The sequence below is a fragment of the Epinephelus moara genome, chromosome 6 (genome assembly GCF_006386435.1).
Source record: "Epinephelus moara isolate mb chromosome 6, YSFRI_EMoa_1.0, whole genome shotgun sequence".
NCBI classification, from domain to species: domain Eukaryota; kingdom Metazoa; phylum Chordata; class Actinopteri; order Perciformes; family Serranidae; genus Epinephelus; species Epinephelus moara.
The window spans coordinates 27,105,475-27,126,418 of NC_065511.1; the positions used below are offsets into that span (position 1 = coordinate 27,105,475).

The window sequence follows — 20,944 nt, forward strand, 5'->3', positions numbered from 1 at the left end:
TTAGCCATGTTTTACAGAAGTAATGCTTCATTTTGTATTAAAAAAAAGTCATGAAGTATCAAGGTGATAAAACGTTACATAAATAAGAGCATAAGAGAAGTATTATTTACCAGCATAATATACTTTAAGCATGAAGTACCTGTTGTGCAAAACAGCTTATTTCAGAGAGTTGTATTGTTATTTAGTGTGAGTTATTATGATACGATATTAGTGTGTAAGCAGCATTTTAACGTTGCAGCTTGCGATGATCATCGCCTGATAATGAGCCAATGGGCCCCTGGGTACAGATATGCAAAAGGCCCCACCACCTCTCATACACAGGAGCAAGACACACAGACTTTGTGGTGGTTGTGCATGTCTTTGTAGTTAAGCATTTTTTTGTAGCTTTGTGTCTCTATGAGGTCATTTTGTGTCATTTGCAATTCATTTACATCTTTTTGTGGTCACTGTGAGTGTCTTCTAGGTGTCGGTATGTGTGAATTTGAGTGACATTTCGCAGGTCAAGGCCAGTAGCAGGGGTGTAAATGTAGACAGTGCAGGCAGTGTGGCTACCTCTACACAGACATCATCGCAACATATTCTATTCTACAATAGAATTAAATGTTTACTTTACATAAACTATAAAGCCACAAATATACTATAAAAAATATTCAACTGAATGAATATTTTTGTCGTATACAGATTTACGCTGATGATTGCTGGGTAATATGTATGTCTTCTTGCACTGGGGTGCACTGGGGCCCGTCCTAACAACCATACGCCACTGGCCAGTAGGGCTCCTTACACTTTGGGCCCCAAGCCTGTGCACGGTAGGCCCATCCAGTTATCCATCCACGCTTGAATTACGGCTTCTTTTTTTAAAATATTTTTTTATATTGTAGTGTGAGCTATAAAACACATTATAATTTATTTGTTAATAATATGTAGGCTAAATAAAATAAATAAATAATAGTGATAATAAAAATACAATTCTTTGTCTTTAATTCATTTTTACACATCCAAAAAAAAAAGGAAAACCTAAAAAAACCAAAGGTGACGGGGAATAGCTGTTATTTTGTCCTGAACCACGAGAGGGCGTCTTGTCCTCGAGATGATTTTATTTTATTTTTTATAATGTACAAAATAGGACGATTACTAAAAAAAAAAAAAAAAAAAAGACTAAGGCATTGTTCCAGAATCAACCAGGAAGATTTAGATCAAGGTACTTTAGAAACTATTGTGCAGAATTTTTAAATCAGATTACAGTATCCCATGGTCATTTATTAATGACAGCCACCATTGCATGTAAGCAACATATAGACATAAGCTTTAGAGCTCGTTCACAGATATAACCTTAGCCTAATATAGGCCTTGCTTGGGTTTTTTTTTCATATAAAAAATGAGGTTTTAATTGTTCCAAATAGTTCAGTATTTATTGTCTGTAAATGTCCTCTATAAATAACTTCACTTGATGTGACTGTTTTAAGGTGCTACATCTATAATACCTGCATATTACAACAAAGAGTGGAATTCATTTCATTTTATGTGTTTATTGTCACTGTATCGCCCAAAGCAACAACAGCAACAACAAAGAAATGTGAAATACACACCCACACACACACACACACACACACACACACACACACACACACACACAGATAAAGACAGAAAGCAAATAGCTGGAGTAGTACAGCGTGACTGACTGGCAGCCAAAGGGAAACACCTTATCTTATCTCGGATTTATGCAAATGTTTCAAGGCTCAGCATGCCTCCGTCCGTCTGGAGGAGGAAAAGGGAAGAAATCATTTTCCAGGAGGGAGGTGCTAACATCAAGTCCGTGTCAAAAGTTACTGTACTTCGCTTCGGAAACATTAACGGGAGTTTGAAGAGACTTCTGTCGACAGATGGGACACGGAGAGACGGAGAGGAACACTGAAGGTGAGCTGTCTTTTCACCTCTGTGCTGATAGCGAGATATGAGCTGTCATTAACTAACCGGCCGGTCAGCAGTGGAAATGTACCGCTGGAAATGTGTCACCTGAGTCAGGTAGAAGTCCTCAGCCACACAGGGACGTTTATTACGTGTTTATATGTAGATACAGGTGACATAAAGTATATACAGTGAAGCGGAGCAGCGTTTCTTCCTAATATAGTCACCAGAGTAAAGCTGAGTTACATTATTAAAGGAGCACGGGCCTCTTATACTTGATACTGTGTGGTAGGCGAGTCTTTATTATTACATAATAAGATATTTACATGTGTAGTCTTATCAGATACTCCAAAAGATAATGTAGTATACATATTAACATGGGAAAATGGCAGCTGACAGTTGTGCTAAGAGTATTTTAAGGAATAGTGGTCAATCTAATTCATGAAAGTGCTTTAAATAAAGTCATGAAAATGTTCAATAATGATCATTTTTCATTATATGTTAATTTATTAGTTATTTTCTTGATTATGCAATCAGTCTTATTAAACCACAGGCAGGCAATGTGCTTATTAAATGTGTTAAGTGTGTTGTAATGACTCTATTTGCTTGTCTTACTATTTGTCTGCTTTTACGATGTTGTCTTTTGTGTTTGGTGAGCCAAAGACAAATTTTCACCCATGGCTGACAATAAATTATATATTCTATTCTATTTTTTTCTATCAAAACACATAACACCTTATGTTCGAGCCTGAGGTGACATCATCAGAAGTATTTTGTTCAACCAACAGTCCAAAACCCCAAAATGTTCAAATCACTTTCATTTAAGAACAATAAAGGCAACAAATTCTCACACTGAGCACCTAAAGGACATTTTTGTGTAAGCATTTTTGCTTGAAAAGACAACGATTGATTATTAATTTTGTGTTGATCGATTAATCGGTTTACTTGCAGCTCTGTACTGTGTGAAAATCCGTAAAAAGGAGTGGGTGGAATAGTTACTGAAAACTTCTATTGTGCAACTTCGTTTTTGGGTCTAGCCAAGATATCAGAGTTTCCAAAGATACCACACATGTCAGGTTGAATTTTGAGGACATGTGTATACAGACTATTTCAGTTTGAGGTAATGGTTCAGCCATAGAATAATAAATGGTCTCTGGTTTTAATATTTAACTTGCTGTCAACATCCAAGAGGAAGTAAATCAGAATATATAGGATTCTGTCAGATAGTGTGGTAAATGATTATTTTGCAGTCTTAAAGGAAACCTGATGATTAATGATGTCAAATAAACATATATCCCTAATTAAATGTCATTTTCCTTCAGTCTGTCGATGAACACCACCCTTCAACTGTGTAACACGCCTTCTATGCTGCTGAAAAAAGTCCCAAATGCTCCAGGATGGATCAGGTACTCCCCAGCCAGAGCTCAGCGTCACAACTGCTCGAACCAGACAGCGAGGAGCTCCAGCTCAGAGTGGACTTCTTCAGGAAACTGGGTTACCCCTCAGACGAGGCGATGGCTGCCCTGAGGAAGCTGGGCCTGAGCACAGACACTAACGCGGTGCTGGGAGAGCTGGTTCGGAGCAGGACGGGCACTACGCCCTGCTTGCCCAGTTCTGACGGTCACGAGAGGAGCACAGGGCAGAAGGACCCTCTGCTGCCGGCCAGCTGGGCTGCTGGACCCTTCAGAGTCACACCACAACTGGGAGAACAGAAGAACACAGACACAGAATTGAGGCCTGTTGTTATTGATGGCAGCAATGTTGCCATGAGGTAATCTTGCTAAGCTATTTTCTCTCCTTTATGAGATCATTCATTCCAATTATAATTCACAAACCACGATCACTCACTGCCATGTTGTCATTTAACTCTGCCCTTGAAATATGCACGGTCATGTCACTTTAAAAAGGCAGGCGTTCACCACCACCACCCTGCCTGTGCATGTTTTTGTCAAGGCCACTGCTACAATATGCAAATACTAGGCACACACCTCAAAATCTCCACCTCTCAATAGATATGAAATGTAATACAGGAAGTTCACAGCGAGTAATAGCCTGAGGGAAGATTCCCTCCGAGAGAACATTCAAAGGCATGTGGTGTTTACACAGATCAACTGAATTTTTACTTCTCCCTTTCATATTATTTATAGTCAAATTACTTGTTCTCCTCCTCTCTCCCCTGCTTCTTTTTTTACAGCCACGGCAACAAGGAAGTGTTTTCATGTCGAGGCATCCAGCTCGCAGTGAACTTCTTCTTGGATAGAGGTCATAACACCATTACCGTGTTTGTTCCCAGCTGGCGCAAAGAGCAGCCCAGACCTGACGCCCCCATAACAGGTAAAGGATACAAGAAATGTACAAGCAAGCAGGTGGTTCTCATCAAGCTGAGCAGTGTTAGTTTGACCGCACAAACAATCCTCAGTCAAGGCAGAAACAATCTCACTAACATGACCCTATTTTTCTGAATATGACAGTACTTTGAATTTGAGCAGCATATTCCCTTAGGCCTTAGTGAGAACCAGTTTCAGATTAAGACTGGTGGGGTATGTCTGAGTCATTCTTCGGACATGCATTTGGAATATGCGTCTCAGTTGGGGTTTTTACTGCAGTTTGTGACACACTTTCCTTTGTCTCTTTGGACGGATTGCACACAAGCTAACAGTTTGGTTGGGACAGAAATGCATGCCCCAAATAAAAGCCCACATTTCTGCTCAGAAGGACAACACACCTATTTTTAAACACTATTAAAGACTTGGATATCAACAAGTTTTTGGATATGGGCAAATATCACATTAATCGGAGTATGCAGAGCTGCACGTAAAGAGGAATTTTGAAATAATTTAGTTCATTGTGCTGTTCAAAGTCTATTGGCAGCTACTGGCAACTTTTAGGGTGGAAAATTTGACTGCGTATTACTCAGTGCATGAGTTGACGTCATGAATCAATCACTTCTGCTCCATTTGTTGTTATTGGCTCTATTGCTTTACAGGCGGCACAATGGTGCAGTGTTTAGCATTGTTGCCTCACAGCAAGAGGGTTGCTTCAAACACCAGGGTGGGGTAGTTTTTATGTTCTCCCCATGTCAGTGTGGTTTTCTCCTGGTACTCCGGTTTCCTCCCACAATCCAAAGGTTAATTGGTGATTCTAAAATTGCCCGAAGGTGTGAATGTGAGCGGGAAGGGTTGTCTGTCTCTATGTGTCAGCCCTGTGATAGTCTGGCGACCTTTCCAGGGTGTATACCGCCTCTCGCCCAATGTCAGCTGAGATAGGCTCCAGCCCTCGACCCCTGGCAGGATAAGCAGTTCCGGAAAATTAATGAATGAATATTGCTTTACATGTGCTTTAGAGGTGATTGGATCTTCAAAGAAATTTAGAGTAGATGAATTTCAACCGCATTTATCGAATTGCAAATGTTTAGCGTTGTTCCGGTGCGCTCCGGCAGCACTACACCTACATTTCTGAGATATCACAGCCAAGCTGGAGGAGATGGTAATGCAATGTACGTTTGTGCAGTGTTAAAGAAAAATTAAAAACAAGCTGCTGAGTGCAAAAGCAGCAGCGGGGTGGACAGAAAAACATTTTGTTAGCTCACAAGCAAGTACGTCACAAATTAAAGACACACCTTAAAACAGGGAAATACAAATCCCTGCCACGCTTGGCTGACGCGAGTCAGGCCAAGCCAGCACTTCATTATGTAAAACAGTAAGCAAATATGTCAATGTTCACACAGCCTGACATTCAGCGCTGATTAATTGTTACATTCAGTTCTGTACTCAACTAGCTATATGAGCACTGCCCATTACATAAATAGTTCAACAGCTTATTGTGGAAGAGAGAGAGATTTTTTTTTTGGCTTTTGCAATCTGTCAATATGCTTATAAAAAGGAAGTAATGTACTGTGCAGTATGGCTGAGCTGACAACAGCACCCTCAGATTCCTACTCTAAAAGCTATTAATTCACTCAGTGACGGTGGTGATTCAGTGTCGTCATTTCATTCAATTCAAAATTGTTGATAGAGTTTTGTTCATACGTGCACTGAACACCCCGAGTAGACAGCGAACAAACAAGACGGGACGTCTCCGCACCTTTCCAGCCAACAACACCTTACAAAAGCTGGAAATACCAGTGTTTGGGAGCTGAATGCCAGTGCTAATAACTTACATGACATTTATCATTTGTGGTTATGCTTGCGTCAGATGCACTTATTGCACACAAAATATTTTGACACTCCGCCACTGGAGAAGCAGTCTAGTCTAGTCTAACGGGATTGTCACTGATGACAGAAACACTTCAAAGTGAAAACCGCTAACCACCGCTTAGCTTAGCGTAGTACAAACACTGGAACAGGAACAACTTTGTTTATATAGCATCTTTCAAAACAATGTCACAAAGTAGAAACTTAGAAAAAGTTTAAAAGACGCAAAAGTGTCTTCACAGTCTAGATCGATGGACTGTGAGTAGATCTAAAATAAAAGTGTTTTCTAACTTTCCCATGTCTTGGATGGGACCACTAACTTCTTTGAGTTTTCGCTGGTTGCTGGCAAACTGATCCAGCTCAAGGAATATTCCAGCACATTAACTCGATGTACACTATCTTTTTGCACTTTGCTGGGTTAAACAAACAAGATATAATGTGTTCATTAGTGAGCTTTAGAGGTGTTCGTCAGAAGGTTGGTAGATGTTGAATTTCTTTTAATCAGCCAAAAATCTGTGCTTCTTTTGCTTTATCCCCGATGACATTTGTGCCTTAATACAGCTTCTCTTTTACTAGTAAATGTGACTGTGGCTGCTACGTAAACCTCCTCCGAAACTGAAACCAGCTGTAGGTATGTATATTCCTGTATCTGTGAATCAGTCTCGCAGCAGCCAGGATATACTGTTTCAATGTTGTCTGAGGCAGAACTATTGAACTCATGCCAAAGCAATGGGGCAATACAGCAAGGATTGAGAAACAGAGGTTTATCCAATTGTCTATCAATTTCCGTATGAGGCCAAGACAACAGTGAGCGTGGGCGCGCATTAAGAATGATTTGCTGTATTAGTTTCCGTGTGGGCACGGTGTGATAATCTCTGGCCGTAGACATAACAAAGAGCTATACATTTCAAACAGCTGAGTCACTCACATTTTTTGGTGTATCTGAACAATCCAGATTATTATCATATCTAGTCGATAACATACTTTTTATTTAATGTTATTGCAGCATGTTTTCAAGCTATTCACACTTACCTAACCTTTGACAACTTTAAGAATATTATGAAGGGTGAATCATCCTTTAAAACTGATGCATCATCACCTTGTGGCTCTCATGATTTAGTAACTGTGCTGCCGGGGTGGAGCAATCCAAAGGTTCTATTTCCAATAAGCGAACAGGGAAGTAAAAGTCAGCCGCAGTCATTCCTGGGAAAGTCCCATCAGGAAGTACAGCTGTGTTTTTTCTTCCACACCTAACCTATTTGTAGTTAACTGCTGACAGTCATCTACAGCAAGAGGTTAAGTGAAGACAGTCACCCTAAGGAGCACTTAGCTACAGAGATACCTTTAAGTGTTTGTTTGTGGTCAGTAGCTCAGCCATGCACACCTCCAGCTTGCATGTAACCCGGCCTCTCAGTCATTCATTCATTCAGATTTCATGGTTCATTTCACCTCACTTCTAAATTGTGTAATTAGCAACTACAGTGTGTGTATTTGTTTTTATTCAGTCACATTGCAGATAGAGTATAATATCATATAATTTACATATTAGATGATGTAATAACTTGTCTGACGTCTCAAGTCTCCTGTGGTTGATTCCTGGGTGTTTTGTAAAATGCTTAATGCATGTTCTCTTAAGCGCTGTGGTTTTTGTATCTTGAACGTGCAGGTGTGGATCATGTTAAATGTGTGTCATGTTACATAACAAAGCTATTCACTGAGGGGCGAAGGTTATATTTCAACATTGTAGGGGACAAACATATAAATAGGGGTTTAGTGTCCTCCCTCAGGAAATTTTGAGCATCAAACCCATGATTTTCTGCATTGTGGTGAATTTTTCTGCATCAATTTATGGAGGAAATGTCTTTTATTTGGTCAAAATAAAAGTCCTCTGCTATGCACATGTTCCAAAATACTGAGGAGGGCATATCCCCTGTGCCCCCCCCCCCCCCCCCCCCCCCCCTGAAATCTACACCAGTGTATTTACTTTATGTACAGCTTTCAGCAAAAACACTACACTATCTCTTTGCCGCCATCTAACTTGTGATTTTTTGCACTTTCAGATCGACACATCTTGACGGAGCTTGAAAAACGGAAAATAGTGGTCTTTACTCCATCGCGACGCGTTGGTGGCAAACGAGTGGTTTGCTATGACGACCGCTTTATCATCAAGTTGGCGTACGAGTCCGATGGAGTGATCGTATCCAATGACACCTACCGTGACCTCCAAGGAGAAAGACCCGAGTGGAAGAAATGCATCGAGGAGAGGCTCCTAATGTTCTCCTTTGTGAATGACAAGTGAGCAATTAGCCTGTTTTTCTACCTGAGCATGTGAGGTTTCACATTTCCCCTCCACCAGTGCTGTTTAATGTGGTTCCAGAGGGCATGTTGCATCTTGAGGTTGTAACCAGGGGAACATCATTACGCAGCACCCAGCTGATTTGTCTCAAGGAAATGAAGAAATCAGTCATTTGAAGCTGTGTTTGTTTTTTTGTCCAGGTTCATGCCCCCAGATGACCCTCTGGGTCGCCATGGCCCCAGCCTTGACAACTTCCTTCGGAAAAAGCCTCTGCCAACGGAGCAAAAGAAGCAGCTTTGTCCATATGGTAAGATAAACTTAGCACAGAGCTCAGGAAGCCTTCTGCACGATAAACAGTATTTTTATTGTTTTATTCCTGTAGAGTGTTACGACAAGGAAGTAAGCTGATTCCCACATGAGATGACGTATAACTTTTTTGTGTTTTCATTTTTGTTTTTCTCAGACAAAAAGTGCACTTACGGCATCAAATGTAAGTTCTACCATCCAGAGCGGTCGAACCAGTCCTACCAGTCCTTGGCTGATGAATTGAGAGAGAAAGCCCAGATTTCTACTGCAAAAGAAGAACGAAATGCCAGATTATCACCCAAACAGCTTCACTCTGATCCTGGGCCTGTTCACAATGCCTTTTCCCACCCTCAAGACTCTAACGCAGAGCACGTAAGAGACAGGCAAAGTTCTTCACATCCCGGCCAGGTTTATGAAAATGCACTGCTGTACTGGGAGGATCCTAGAAAAAGTCAAAATCGTATGCCCTGTGCTGTAACAGGAAGCCAGTGTCAGAAAGAGTGGCCTGGGCTGCACTCTGTGCCCAATCATTACTATGCCAACATCTCTCATGACTACCTGGATTCTGGCCTCGGCTCTTATGACAGTCAGTACTCTGACTTTTCGCATTGCCTCAGCAACTCCCACAGGCACAAGCCCCAGCAGCAAAGTTCCCTCGCTGGACCCGTACATGCCCCAGTGCAGTTAGAGAAAAATAACACCAGCCAGTCTTGCAAGTGCTGTTCCCATGTAGTGCCCTCAACAGCGCACCAGCGACATCACCGACACCAAAACTCTAAGGGTCAACCCGAATACGACACCTACCCTCCTCACATGTTCCCGCCTGGTTTGCCCCACCCCAACAGCCTCCCCAGCCAGCTCCATTACAGTGGAGCCCCACATCATCAGCAAAGTTACTGGTCAGATCCTTTTCAGGGGCTGCCCCAAGCCAGGTCCGGTAGTCTCCCCTGTTCGGCCCATTCCTCACACTCCCATAACTCCTGCGGCTCTTACAAAGGCCACCAGTACAACTCCTGGGGCCAGCAGCAGTCCAGCTCTCCTGCGTTTGACTCAAAAAGGTTGGAGCTCCGCAAGAATCTGCAAGCCATCTTCAACCCGCAACAGGTGGATACAGTCATGGAAATGTTTCCTCATGTGATGAATGCAGAGAAACTGGCTGCAGAGATCCTCAACCTGAAGGCTCAGAGAGAGATATTCTGATAATCCCTCTGATTACTTTCTTGCCTTGCATCCTCTTCAGTCAGAACTAACATGACACTTGTGTTGACTCACTGTCATGGCAAACAGGCAGTCTCTTGAGAACCTTTTGTAATGTCTGTAGAGGAGTGATTTGAAACCTCATTGAAGAGATGACTCTGTGTAACGTGCTATCACGTTGCCTTCCTATTTATGAACAGTGGAGCCAATCTTTTAAATGCATTCATATGACAATGTAGTCAAATGTGACCTTGTCATCCAGTGTTTTGGATGAAAAGTGCCTCTAGATGAAAAGTTCTAGAGTTTTGACTGTTGATGCATATTGTGTCAAATGTGATTTATTTTAATCTTTGTCCCAAAATAAGTTCTCAAGCATTTAGGGAATCACTGTATAAGGGCATGTTTCCACATAGCATTCTTCTTTTGCGGAAAAGCTATGCAAGTGCACTGAAGAGCCTTTCATCCTAGCACTTTTTAAATTATTCGCATTTGCATGTGGGTTTGGTTTCTATGACAATACCTTGACAGCTAAAGGAGCGGCATTGACGGCACTAGCACCTTTCTGAAAAGTTCAGAGATTTTCAACTAGAGGCGCTCAGAGCACAAAAAAGCCAGAGCGCTCTAAAAAAAAGACTCACTTTCCCATACGCTCTCTTTTCATTGGGAATAAGTGGAAAAAGAGGTTGTCACTGAGGAAAAAAACACTATGAGGACACAGGCCCTAAAGTATTATTTTTTTTCTTTTACTTTCACTGTAGTTCTCCAGAAGAGCTTGTTGTAGTTCAATATTATCTCTGTGAGGTGTTGCTAAAGTATGATTAAGTATAGTAGCTCAGGGCATTTAGTTGGTGTCAATCCAGCCGGAGATCCAGACTCTCAAATTGTACTTACAGAATGTCCTGATCTAACAAGCAAACTGAGAAGAAGGCTTTGACTCCAGCAAAAGGAATTTGCTGGTGTGTCATCACGCTTTCCTGTAACTCTGCATCAGTTTGATGAAACATTGTCAGAACAAGTGTTGCTGTAATACGTCACATGTATTTGTGTGATTGCGAAATGAAACTGTAAAATTTTGGTATTTAGTTCTCAGGAACATACAGATTTACCTTCTCTTAGAAAATCCATTTGTATATATTATGAGATAAATTCATAACATGTCTTGAAAAAAAAACATGTCATTAAAAATAAAAAAATGAAATGTCACGTGTCAGTTATGATGTGTTTCTTCCTTGTAGTGCAGTACCAGTTTCTCTTGAGCTCATGACTCCAGCATGTATCAGGAACTTAGTATTGGCACTTACTCATGCTTACATCATCCCATATTGCTTAAGATTCCTCAATTCCCTTACTAAGTTTCACAAGTATGACTCCCACGCACAGACGTGTCTTCGACAACCATGTTTATGAAAAATCTGGGACAGCCCAAGGGTTTTACAAACTTAGAAATGACTCTGTAGCCCATTTCGCAAGCTTGAACAAATCAGAAACTCATTTTGTGTTTCCACTGTCTGAGGGGAAAGGTCACTCTGTGTGTGCATTTGTGTGTGTGCTCAAGTGTCAGACATCAATTGAACAAAGTTTATGGCTGTTCCAGAGTTTCTGTTTAATGACACAGTTTAGCGCGACAACTATTTGATGGATTGCCATGGAATTTTGTGAAGACATACTGTACACGGTGTCCATTGGATGACTCCTCATGACTTTGGTGTTCCTTTGTCTTTTCCTTTAGCACCACCATCAGGATGGATTGCTGTGAATTTTGGTAAACACATTTATGGTCCCAAGTAGAAGAATGGCAATCACCTCAATTCCCTGACTACTTTGGTTGATGACCAAATACCTTCAAATGTAATGACACTCCCATCTGCTGTACTTTGTGTTAGTGCTAATGAACAAATGTTAGCATGCTAACACGCTAAACCAGTGGTTCCCACCCTTGTTTTCTTTAGGTAACCCTTTTCTACCATTGGGTGAACTGATGACCCCTGACTAAGTGACATTATTCATGGATATTTCATTTTATATTCAATGCAAAGCAAAAACAGTACAGAACAAATGACAAACTGTACAATTAACCCAAATAGTGAACCCAATGACTGCAAGAGGTTTGAGTAAAACAAGCTTTTGGATAAATGTTGACAAGATAATTCCAAGTGAATATTTTTAGGATCTTTGTATACAATTCCCTTTTTGTATTCTCCCTGATGCTTTTCCATGGTTCTACTTCTCTAATGCAGGACAAGGCTGTTCAGCAAACGCTCTGTAAATAAAGCTTGTGTTCAGGTCTTCTTTGTGCCCTTTATCTTATGAGATTTTTCTAAGTTTATATCTTAATAATAAAAAATAACAGTTGCATTTAGTTTTCTTTACAGAACTATCAAAATGCAGGGATACAAAAAAGGCCTCTTACACCCCTTAAAATCAAGTGAGCCTTACAAACCCTCTGTTGGGAACCAGTGCACTAAACTACCACGGTGAATATGGTAGACATTATATCTATAACACAAGGGCATAAACTTCATTTCAACATTGTGTGCGTTGGGAGTGAGTTACTGCCCCAAGCGAGGGAGTTCAAGTATCTCAGGGTCTTGTTCATGAGTAAGGGTAGAATGAAGAGTGAGATGGATCGGCGGTTGGCACAGCTGTGCCGGACAGTCGTGGTGAAGAGGGAGCTGAGCTGGAAGGCAAAGCTTTCAATTTACCGGTCCATCTACGCCCAACCCTCACCTATGGTCATGAGCTCTGGGTAGAGCTGTTGCTCTTTCACACTGAAAGGGGTCAGTAGAGGTGGTTCGGGCATCTGATCAGGACGCCTCCTGGGCGCCTCCAATTAGAGGTGTTCTGGTCATGTCCTACTGGTAGGAGGCCCCAGGGCAGACTCAGGACACGCTGGAGGGATTACATATCTTGTCTGGCCTGGGAACACCTTGGAGTCCCCCAGGAGGAGCTGGAAAGTAAAGTTGGAGAAAGGGACGTCTGGAATGCTTTGCTCGGCCTGCTGCCCCCATGACCCGGTTTCGGATAAGCGGTTGAAAATGGATGGATCGATGGAATGTGGGGGACACATATGAAAAGGGGAGTTTAGAGGTCCTCTGTCATAAATTTCTGAGCGTCAAACACTGAATTCCTGCATTCTGGTGAATCAATTTATGATGTAATCGTCTTTAATTTTGTCAAAATAAAAGTCCGCTGCTACTTTCATGTTTTTATTGAAGGGGACAAATGCACATGTTCTAAATACTAAGGATGTTTCCTATGTACCCCCCACCCCTCACCCTTCCCCTAAAAAAATCTACAGCAATGCTATAACATGCTATTATCATTGTGAGCATGTTTGAGCATTTCGCTCAGGGCAAGAAAAACATTTTTTTCCATCACAGTGCTCAACAGGTTTTTGAGACCTATGGCCGTCATTCTTGAAGTCTTTTTTTTTTCTTTTTAGCCAAACCTTACCCTGTGTTTGTGAGACTGACATGCTGTATTGCTTGTTATGTGAGCAGCATGGCCCAACAACTAACTCAACAAAAAAACAGCAGTTATTTTCTGCAACTGTCTGCTGAAGCTCACACAAGGGAACTATTTGATTAAAAGGTATTTTTATTGTGAATAACAGACAAAAACAATACACCCCTTTTATGTATATACTTTGATACAAATCCATGGATGTAACTACTGTTCTGCACTCTGTTGCCCCTCTTTCCAATCATCCAGATGGGATCAGCAGTCTGTTTTCCTGTCATTCCCAGGCCATGAGTAGTTTGTGGAATGGTACAAAGGCACCATAGCCAGGCTTGCTACAAAGGACAGAAACAGAAATAACAAAATATTAATGGTGGCCATGTTGGAAGTTCATTTAAAAAGTGTGAAACAAAAGGAAAGAGAAGGCACATAGCAGTGGTTTTAAAGATGTTTATTTACTTTATCCATGTGCAGGATAGCCTTGAGTAGTTCATTTGCTTGTTGTACTTCACCACCAGGTTAAGTCCCGCTAAGTCAAATTTGTCATTGCTGCAGGCAAGCGAGTTAACACCTTGCATTCTAAGTTCACGTCTCACCTCTTAAATGCTGTAATTTGAGGCTGACACGTTTACCACAGCAGGAGATTTGCATATTCAGCTCAGCCACTAAGTGCACAGGATTTACTCAAGTGTGTCTGGAGGCTGTTAAATACCTAAGGAGCAAGTGTGTGATGCCTTCATTCACAGGGACACTTTAATGTGACACTATGTAACCCAGGTTTTATAACAGATGATCCTGCCAGAACATTACAGGTTCATTTAAACGTACCGTGTAAATCTGCAGTGTGATATCTGAGTACACAGTAAATCCCAGCGCAGCCCTGAATGTTAGGTTACACACCCTTTATACATTTAGACACTGCATGTTGGCTTGTGTTCACATGGTAAGAAAATGAGATCAGTTACCATTCAAAGTAGCTGTGTCCCCTGTGGCTGCCGTCATGCAATCCGTGGTCAGGTGTCTGCAGCTCCACCCCAAGGTGGAGATCTGCCTCCCCCTGCAGGTGGCCCAGGAAACGAATCGTTCCTGTGCTGATCCGTCCAGACGGCAGCATAATCCTGACCCGGTGACCCAGCTCCAGGTCCATGGGGGAGTGAGGTACAAAAACCCGATGAGGCCCTTTGGACATCCTCCATGATCTCACACTGGCGAAAGTGAGGGTTCAGTCAGTGATACAACAAAGACAGAGATGATCAATTCAGATTATATCATATATGGAGGGTTTTTTCTGTATTAAAGGTTCTGTATGCAACATTCAGAGCATTAATAAAGCAGCAAACTATTATTTGCTGTGTAAAGATAAAGAGGAGTAATGGCGTCCTGAGCTGGGAATGAAGTCACACTGCCCTGTGTGTGTCTGTGTGCTGTAAATCAAGCTTCTCTGTGGTTGCCTTGTGGTAAGCTGGCACAGCTGTGTGTGCATGTTAGTGCATGTTTGTATCCCACTGATATTCTGTCAAGTTTATGCTCGTGTTTGTGTTCACTTCCTGTTTCATTTTGAAATGTGTTCTCATTGTGTTTAGTGTTTCTTTTACTTCCTGAGTTTTCCCGCCTCTGTTAATTACCTCATGTGTTTCACCTGTGTCTTGTTCAGTTCACCTGCGTGTAGTTAGAAATAAACTCTTGTGTATTCAAAGCCCAGTTCAGTTGCCAGATTGTCATTGTCGCCCTTGTGCGTTTATGCGCTCCAGCCTTTTCCTCATGTTTGATTCCTTGGTTTTTCACTGTGCTTGGCACTTTGCTTTTTGTGTGAGCTCCCTGAACCCACTTTTCTGCCTTCACTGACTGCCTTCACGTGTTTGACCCCCTGGCGTCCTAAGTAAAGATTTGCATTGATAAGCTGTTCATAGGTGTTTTGTACTAGATCGTTACACCCACTGGCTAGCTCATCACTTCCGCTTAGCACTGCACTCATGTTGTGGTTACTGCTGATATCGGGACAGCATTGTGATTGTGGTGTAGCACTCACCCTATGGCTCCCCCAAGTTAACACCATTAGCTCTGTCTGCACTGTTGCCATTGTTTAGCACTGTTTATGTAGTTAGCACTGTTAGCTGCTAGCTGCTAGCTCAGCTATTTACTAAATCTGTTGACCATGCAATCCTAGTTTCACCTTTTGAGAAATACACTTATTCACTTTCTGGCAGAGAGTTACGTTAAAACATTGATACCACTTTCACTTATGTACAGCAAATATGAAGCTACTTCCAGCTGTTAGTTAGCTTAGCTTAGCATAAAGACTTGAAAGCAAAGACCAGGTAAAAGCTAGCCTCTGTCTAGAGGTAGCCAAATCCACCTACCAGTGGCTGTAAAGCTCACTAATTTGCACGATATCTCCTTTGTTTAGTCTGTACAAAAACTGAAGAGTAAAAACACAATCTAAGGGGATATGGATTCTAGCAAATACCATTAGAGAGAGAACTAAGAAGCGGAGGAGGGATAGGATTTTTTTTTCACAGATAATCTGTCCTATTTACTGCTGTCTGGACATAGTGATAGTTTCAGCAAATATGACAAAGTTATTGTTATAAAAGTTATCAGCTACCACTTTTAAGGTAGTACCTGGTGGCTGAAGATGAGGAGGAGGAGGGTCTCGAGCTCAAACTGCTTGCATAAGTGTCGCTTCTTGATGACACCTCAGACTCTCTGTGTTGATACATCACTCTGGAGAGACCACCTGATCATTAGAGAGCAGCAGTCGACATTACTGAATTCAAAAGCACATATAAAAACTTATGAATAGACTCAGTGTGTTTTTGTCATTTACCTGAACACTCCTCATATGCTTCTCCATTGTCCACACCTGACTCTCCCTGCTCATCACAACCGCCCACGTTCACCAACACTCCAGCCTGAGAGGCCAACTATGTAGATAGAGACAAATTATCATGACCGAAAACTTTATTTCCATTTGCAGTATTATATTTGGCGGTATGGCTCTGTTCTGGGGCCTCTCTGCCTTTCCTCTGGCCTACGCAGAAAGCCTGTTCCATGCGCCTACATGGAAAGCCTAAGGAAGCAAGAGCATACCTCTCTGCCCTTCCATGTGCAAATGAGGAAAGCCTTGGGCAGAGAGAGCAAACCTCCCTGCCCTTTCATGTGCCTACATGGAAAGCCTAAGGCAGGGAGAGCAGAAGCAAAGACCCCCCAGGAACAGAACAGAGCCAGCATTAATGACAAACAGAGATCACACTGATAAGTCAGACACAACATGAAAAGGAGGAGCTGGAGTGGATGTGGGTTGCAAAGCAGCTTGCAGAGGAAGCAGCAACAGTAGGCAGGCCAGAGCAGTTTAAATAGGGTGCCCTTAATGAGATCGTGTCCTGCCTGAACTAACACTATGCTCAGTTTCTGTGCAAGTACCTAAAAATTGTACCTGTTGCTTTGGCGATAGCGATTTCGGGGCTGTTTCTTGTTAACAAAATAATTTCCATAATATTGTCAGATACTTAGAATAATAATCTGAGCATGTCAGTGGCAAGAACAAGCACTTCTTATGGACATAAGTTGACAGTGCACAAATGCCCCAGTTGGTTACATTGCAGCCTGTGTGGCCCCTGCCAGGTGCAGCAGTCTCGCTCAACACTGGACCATTTCCAAAAACTGCTGTCTCCATTAGTCACTTAGGCACAAAACATGTGAAAATACTGAAGTTACCCTTTAAGTGAAATTTGGGCAACAGGTATTTTCCCTTTAATAGAATATGTTTTTATGCTGTGGTAATACTGCTTTTACTTTTACGGTTAATGATTTGAATACTACTTCCACTACTGCTGAAGTCCATTCAAACACACACACACACACACACACACACACACACACACACACACCTGATTACATAGCTCTTCCTGTTTTCTTTGCAGCTCTCCAAACCTCCTTTCCCATGATGCTCTCTCACAGGCGACCCTGGTCTTCAGTGACAGTATCTCTTTCTCAGTTTTGGTTAGTCTTTTATGAAGGGCAGTTGTACGGTCGGGACTTCCTGGTATGGCTGGTATCGCTTTACTTTCAGAACCTGACAAATGAAGTCAAATACGGTCATCACATCATATCTCGCCTTACACACATTCTTAGAAGGTGTAAAATAGACTCACAGTAGGATGCAGACAGACCTTTGGCTTCATAAACTAGATAAGGCAATACAGCTTGTTGTTGGTTTACAATTAACCCTGATCGATATGATAAATAGACTTTATTCCATCATAACAAGGCATTTTGAGGGGAATATCATCTTTTATAATCTCCCCAAATAAAACAAAAAGCACTAATGCATATTTAAGGCTTGTGAAGCTTGAACACACCAGCATCTCTGAATCGATTTAACCCAGCTAAAAAAAAGTATTTTCAATTAAAAGTAAAGATTTTATCCGGCAGTTTTTATCTGTGATTTTATGAGATCCTCACCCACAAGTTGTTTCAGCTGTCGGCTTGTGTCCTCCGTTACGTGCCGTTCCCTTGGCAAGAATTTGATTGCATTGTATGGGCATATCTGAAAGCCAGATAAACACGGTTTACAGCCACCATAAAAATCTAAAGGTGTTACTGACGAGGTGTCCGTGTGACAATACAAATGACACATTTCATAGAGTACACGCTCACCCAAAGGAACCTGCAGGTGCACAGTATCCCCTTGAATGTCCATGTAAATGCCGTCCACAGGATATATGACGTCATGTTGAAGCATGTTCACCTCACATTGTGGTATTCTGACTGAGGAAAGATAATAATAATAATAATAAAAAAATTCAACCAAGAAGATACACCACATGTCGAAAAATCACAACAAACTACAACAAGACAGGACAAACCAAACAAGGACAGAGGGAAAACAACTGAGACATAGCATTGTGTACATAAATATTTGGATGCGTGATACACACAAAAATATATACGTGCATGATACATATTTTACATAGTACAATATCAAATTTTATTTTATATTATAGCTGACACCTAAGATTGTAACAAAGGGTGCAACTCATCAGTACATCAGGTTACAGCGGTATAAGGGCCCCATATTTTCATGTAGATGTCTTGCGTATTTGTCAAACCACTCCTCCACTGATATATCTCCTTTAGTTTTCCAATGTCGCAGCACTATTCTGCATCTGGTAATAAGTGCCATCCTGCACCATGAGATTTGTTGAGTGTTAAGCCCACTTCCTTTCGGCAACACATCTGATAGACAAACCATTGGTGTCTGTACGAGTGCAGGGGACATCACTGTATTGATGAAGGCAATAATCTTAGACCACAGAAGATCTATCATGGGGCATGAGTACAGCATATGTAAGAGGGTGCCACAAGTGGTGTCACATCTCCAGCACAAGTCAGAGTTTCTAAGTCCTAACCGTGTCATTTTACTTGGGGTCCAATAAATCCTGTTGATTCTACATTTCTCTTGATATTTTAAGCCACGATCCAATAATTTCCCCCCATATTCCACTTGTTATCTCTTCCCCAATATCCCTCTCCCAGCATCTCTTTAGACCTTCAAAACTGGGTGGCTGAGAGCCCCTCAAGAGGTTATAAAAACATGATGCTTTTCATTTTAAGTGCCAGTCCTGTTACAATCTACCCTGTATTTCGGTTCCTGGTATTAGTGGCAGTTGTCTAAAGCATGCCAAAATACAACTCTGTAGCTGAAAGTACTTCCAAAAATCCTAACTTGGGAGTTTGTACTTTTCCGTTAATTGTTCAAAAGACAAAATTTGGTCTCCATTAAGTAAGTCCCCAATATACACGATTCCCAATTTCACCCATCCAGACCAGTTAAATTTTTTTTCCGTGTGTGTGTGCATATTTTAAGGGTTGTACTATGCCACAGTGATGTTTTATGTGTACAATTGGGATTTGAGCCCATGATCTTGTGTGAGGTTCTTCACGTCTCCTGTGAGAAGGTGAGGACTGGATTATTGTGACGGATTTCGCCACCAGTTTTAGCAATAAAGGCCTGGACAGGATGAGAGTATGTGAGGTCTTTCTCTACAGACACGCAGACAGGAGTTTGCTCAGCTGACGTATATAATTCAGACAATAGTTTGAGACAGGAAGCATAATGATACCAGAGGCCTCCATTTGGTATGGCGGCATAAAGTTTTGTCCGATTTACATATGTGTTTTTACCAGCCCACAGGAAAGAATGACTTATTAATTGCATAAAGGGATGAAGTAATTTGGCTGAAATTATGTTGGATCTCTGTATATTGATGATACAGTTTTACTGAACTGTGGTGTAATGAATCCAAAGGATCAGGTGTAGGCTGCTAAAAAAAAGTAGGCTATCTTTAGTTGGATGCTGCCATGCTATGTCCTATAAACAAACAAATGAAAAAACATGGATGGAAACACACTTAGGGAAAATGTACACACAGAGCCAGACACTGACCTTTGCCAGAAGCTCAACTGTAGGATGGGAGGAAACAATCCCATGTGGGGTCATAAGAAAACGGTAGCTCCCATTTCTGCTCAATGGGTCTCTGTCCTAGTCCATGCCGGTGAATGCTAATGTGGCGCACAGGGCTCACTGACCTGTTGCTATGCACCGAGTCTGTGTGAACAGTGCTGCTGACGACTGCTGGGTAGGTAAATCTTGTCTAATCCTCTTAGTCATGCAGTTACACAGTCCAGTTGCATCCGGGCTGCTTAATTTGGGCTGCTGAGCCTTATCTATAAACAATGTGAATAAGCCTCCACATGCAGTGCAACTGTTCCTCCTGTTTGTGGACGGAGGATTCAGTGTCAGCATCCATCTGTTCTGTCTGTCTTTTGATTCACCTGTAAGAGCTGAAAAGGTAACAAACAAATGTAAGGCCCAAAACTTTTTTTTTTTACGAGGTCCCATAAAATTTACAACATACTTTACACACAATTTGTATTTGCTTGTTCCCGCTTCATGAATGTTTTTTCACACTTAGTAAAATATTAAAACCAAAGGAACTTTAGACTTTAGACTTTTTTTTCCACAATGACCCCTCCTGGAGGTGTGTGGACATAGTCATACATGAAGAACAAAAGATAACAGATATAAAGTAAGCGGACAGCGACACTTGCTGTCCAATGATGGGTAAATAAAATACAATAGAAATAAGACAACTAATAATAGTTAAACAAATATACAATTGAGCAAAATGGTAAATATTCAACATTTACTTAAAGCTGTTACTGTTTTGTTTATTGTAATTAACTACAAAAAAATAAGGGAACACTTAATCATCCCAGTATAACACCAAGTCTGTTCCCTTGATTTCCTTAATAGTGTATTTGCATTACATTACCTAATGTTTTTTCTTGTTGTAAAAGCTAGGACAATCTAATATTAAAGCTCTAGTGTGTAGGATTTAGGGGCATCTATTCACAGAAATTGTATATAATATTTATGTTTTCTGTAGTGTATAATCACCTGAAAACAAGAATTATTGTGTTTTGTGTTGCGTTTAAATATGTCCTCTTTCATCCGCCAGTTGTTTCTACAGTCGCCCAGACCAGACATATCAAACACTGGCTCTAGATAGATGCATACAGT

At 41.4% G+C, this 20,944-nt stretch overlaps 2 protein-coding genes across 2 annotated transcripts; one reads left to right on the forward strand and one right to left on the reverse strand.

Moving 5' to 3' along the window:
• Window positions 1-1,669: 1,669 nt before the first annotated feature.
• On the forward strand, window positions 1,670-11,098 carry LOC126392096 (endoribonuclease ZC3H12A). Its single transcript, XM_050047268.1, has 6 exons — window positions 1,670-1,917; window positions 3,231-3,679; window positions 4,103-4,242; window positions 8,162-8,396; window positions 8,598-8,704; window positions 8,861-11,098. The coding sequence occupies exons 2-6, from the start codon at window positions 3,306-3,308 to the stop codon at window positions 9,901-9,903; spliced, it is 1,899 nt and encodes a 632-aa protein (XP_049903225.1). The 5' UTR covers window positions 1,670-1,917; window positions 3,231-3,305; the 3' UTR covers window positions 9,904-11,098.
• Window positions 11,099-13,337: 2,239 nt separating this feature from the next.
• LOC126391862 (uncharacterized) lies at window positions 13,338-20,091 on the reverse strand. Its single transcript, XM_050046829.1, has 8 exons — window positions 19,808-20,091; window positions 18,019-18,129; window positions 17,824-17,908; window positions 17,250-17,434; window positions 16,187-16,283; window positions 15,982-16,096; window positions 14,325-14,564; window positions 13,338-13,694 (listed from the first exon to the last, which is right to left on the reverse strand). Exons 2-8 carry the CDS (start codon window positions 18,091-18,093, stop codon window positions 13,637-13,639), a joined length of 855 nt encoding a protein of 284 aa, XP_049902786.1. The 5' UTR covers window positions 18,094-18,129; window positions 19,808-20,091; the 3' UTR covers window positions 13,338-13,636.
• Between the last annotated feature and the right edge of the window lie 853 nt (window positions 20,092-20,944).

Coding starts and splice junctions, on each gene's coding strand:
- LOC126392096 (XM_050047268.1), top strand. CDS start 3,306: ATGGATCAGGTACTCCCCAGCCAGAGCTCAGCGTCACAACTGCTCGAA. Junction 3,680..4,102: donor GGCAGCAATGTTGCCATGAG/GTAATCTTGCTA, acceptor CTTTTTTTACAG/CCACGGCAACAAGGAAGTGT. Junction 8,705..8,860: donor GAAGCAGCTTTGTCCATATG/GTAAGATAAACT, acceptor TGTTTTTCTCAG/ACAAAAAGTGCACTTACGGC.
- LOC126391862 (XM_050046829.1), bottom strand. CDS start 18,093: ATGACGTCATATATCCTGTGGACGGCATTTACATGGACATTCAAGGGG. Junction 17,435..17,823: donor ACAGCTGAAACAACTTGTGG/GTGAGGATCTCA, acceptor TTCATTTGTCAG/GTTCTGAAAGTAAAGCGATA. Junction 16,097..16,186: donor AGCATATGAGGAGTGTTCAG/GTAAATGACAAA, acceptor TCTAATGATCAG/GTGGTCTCTCCAGAGTGATG.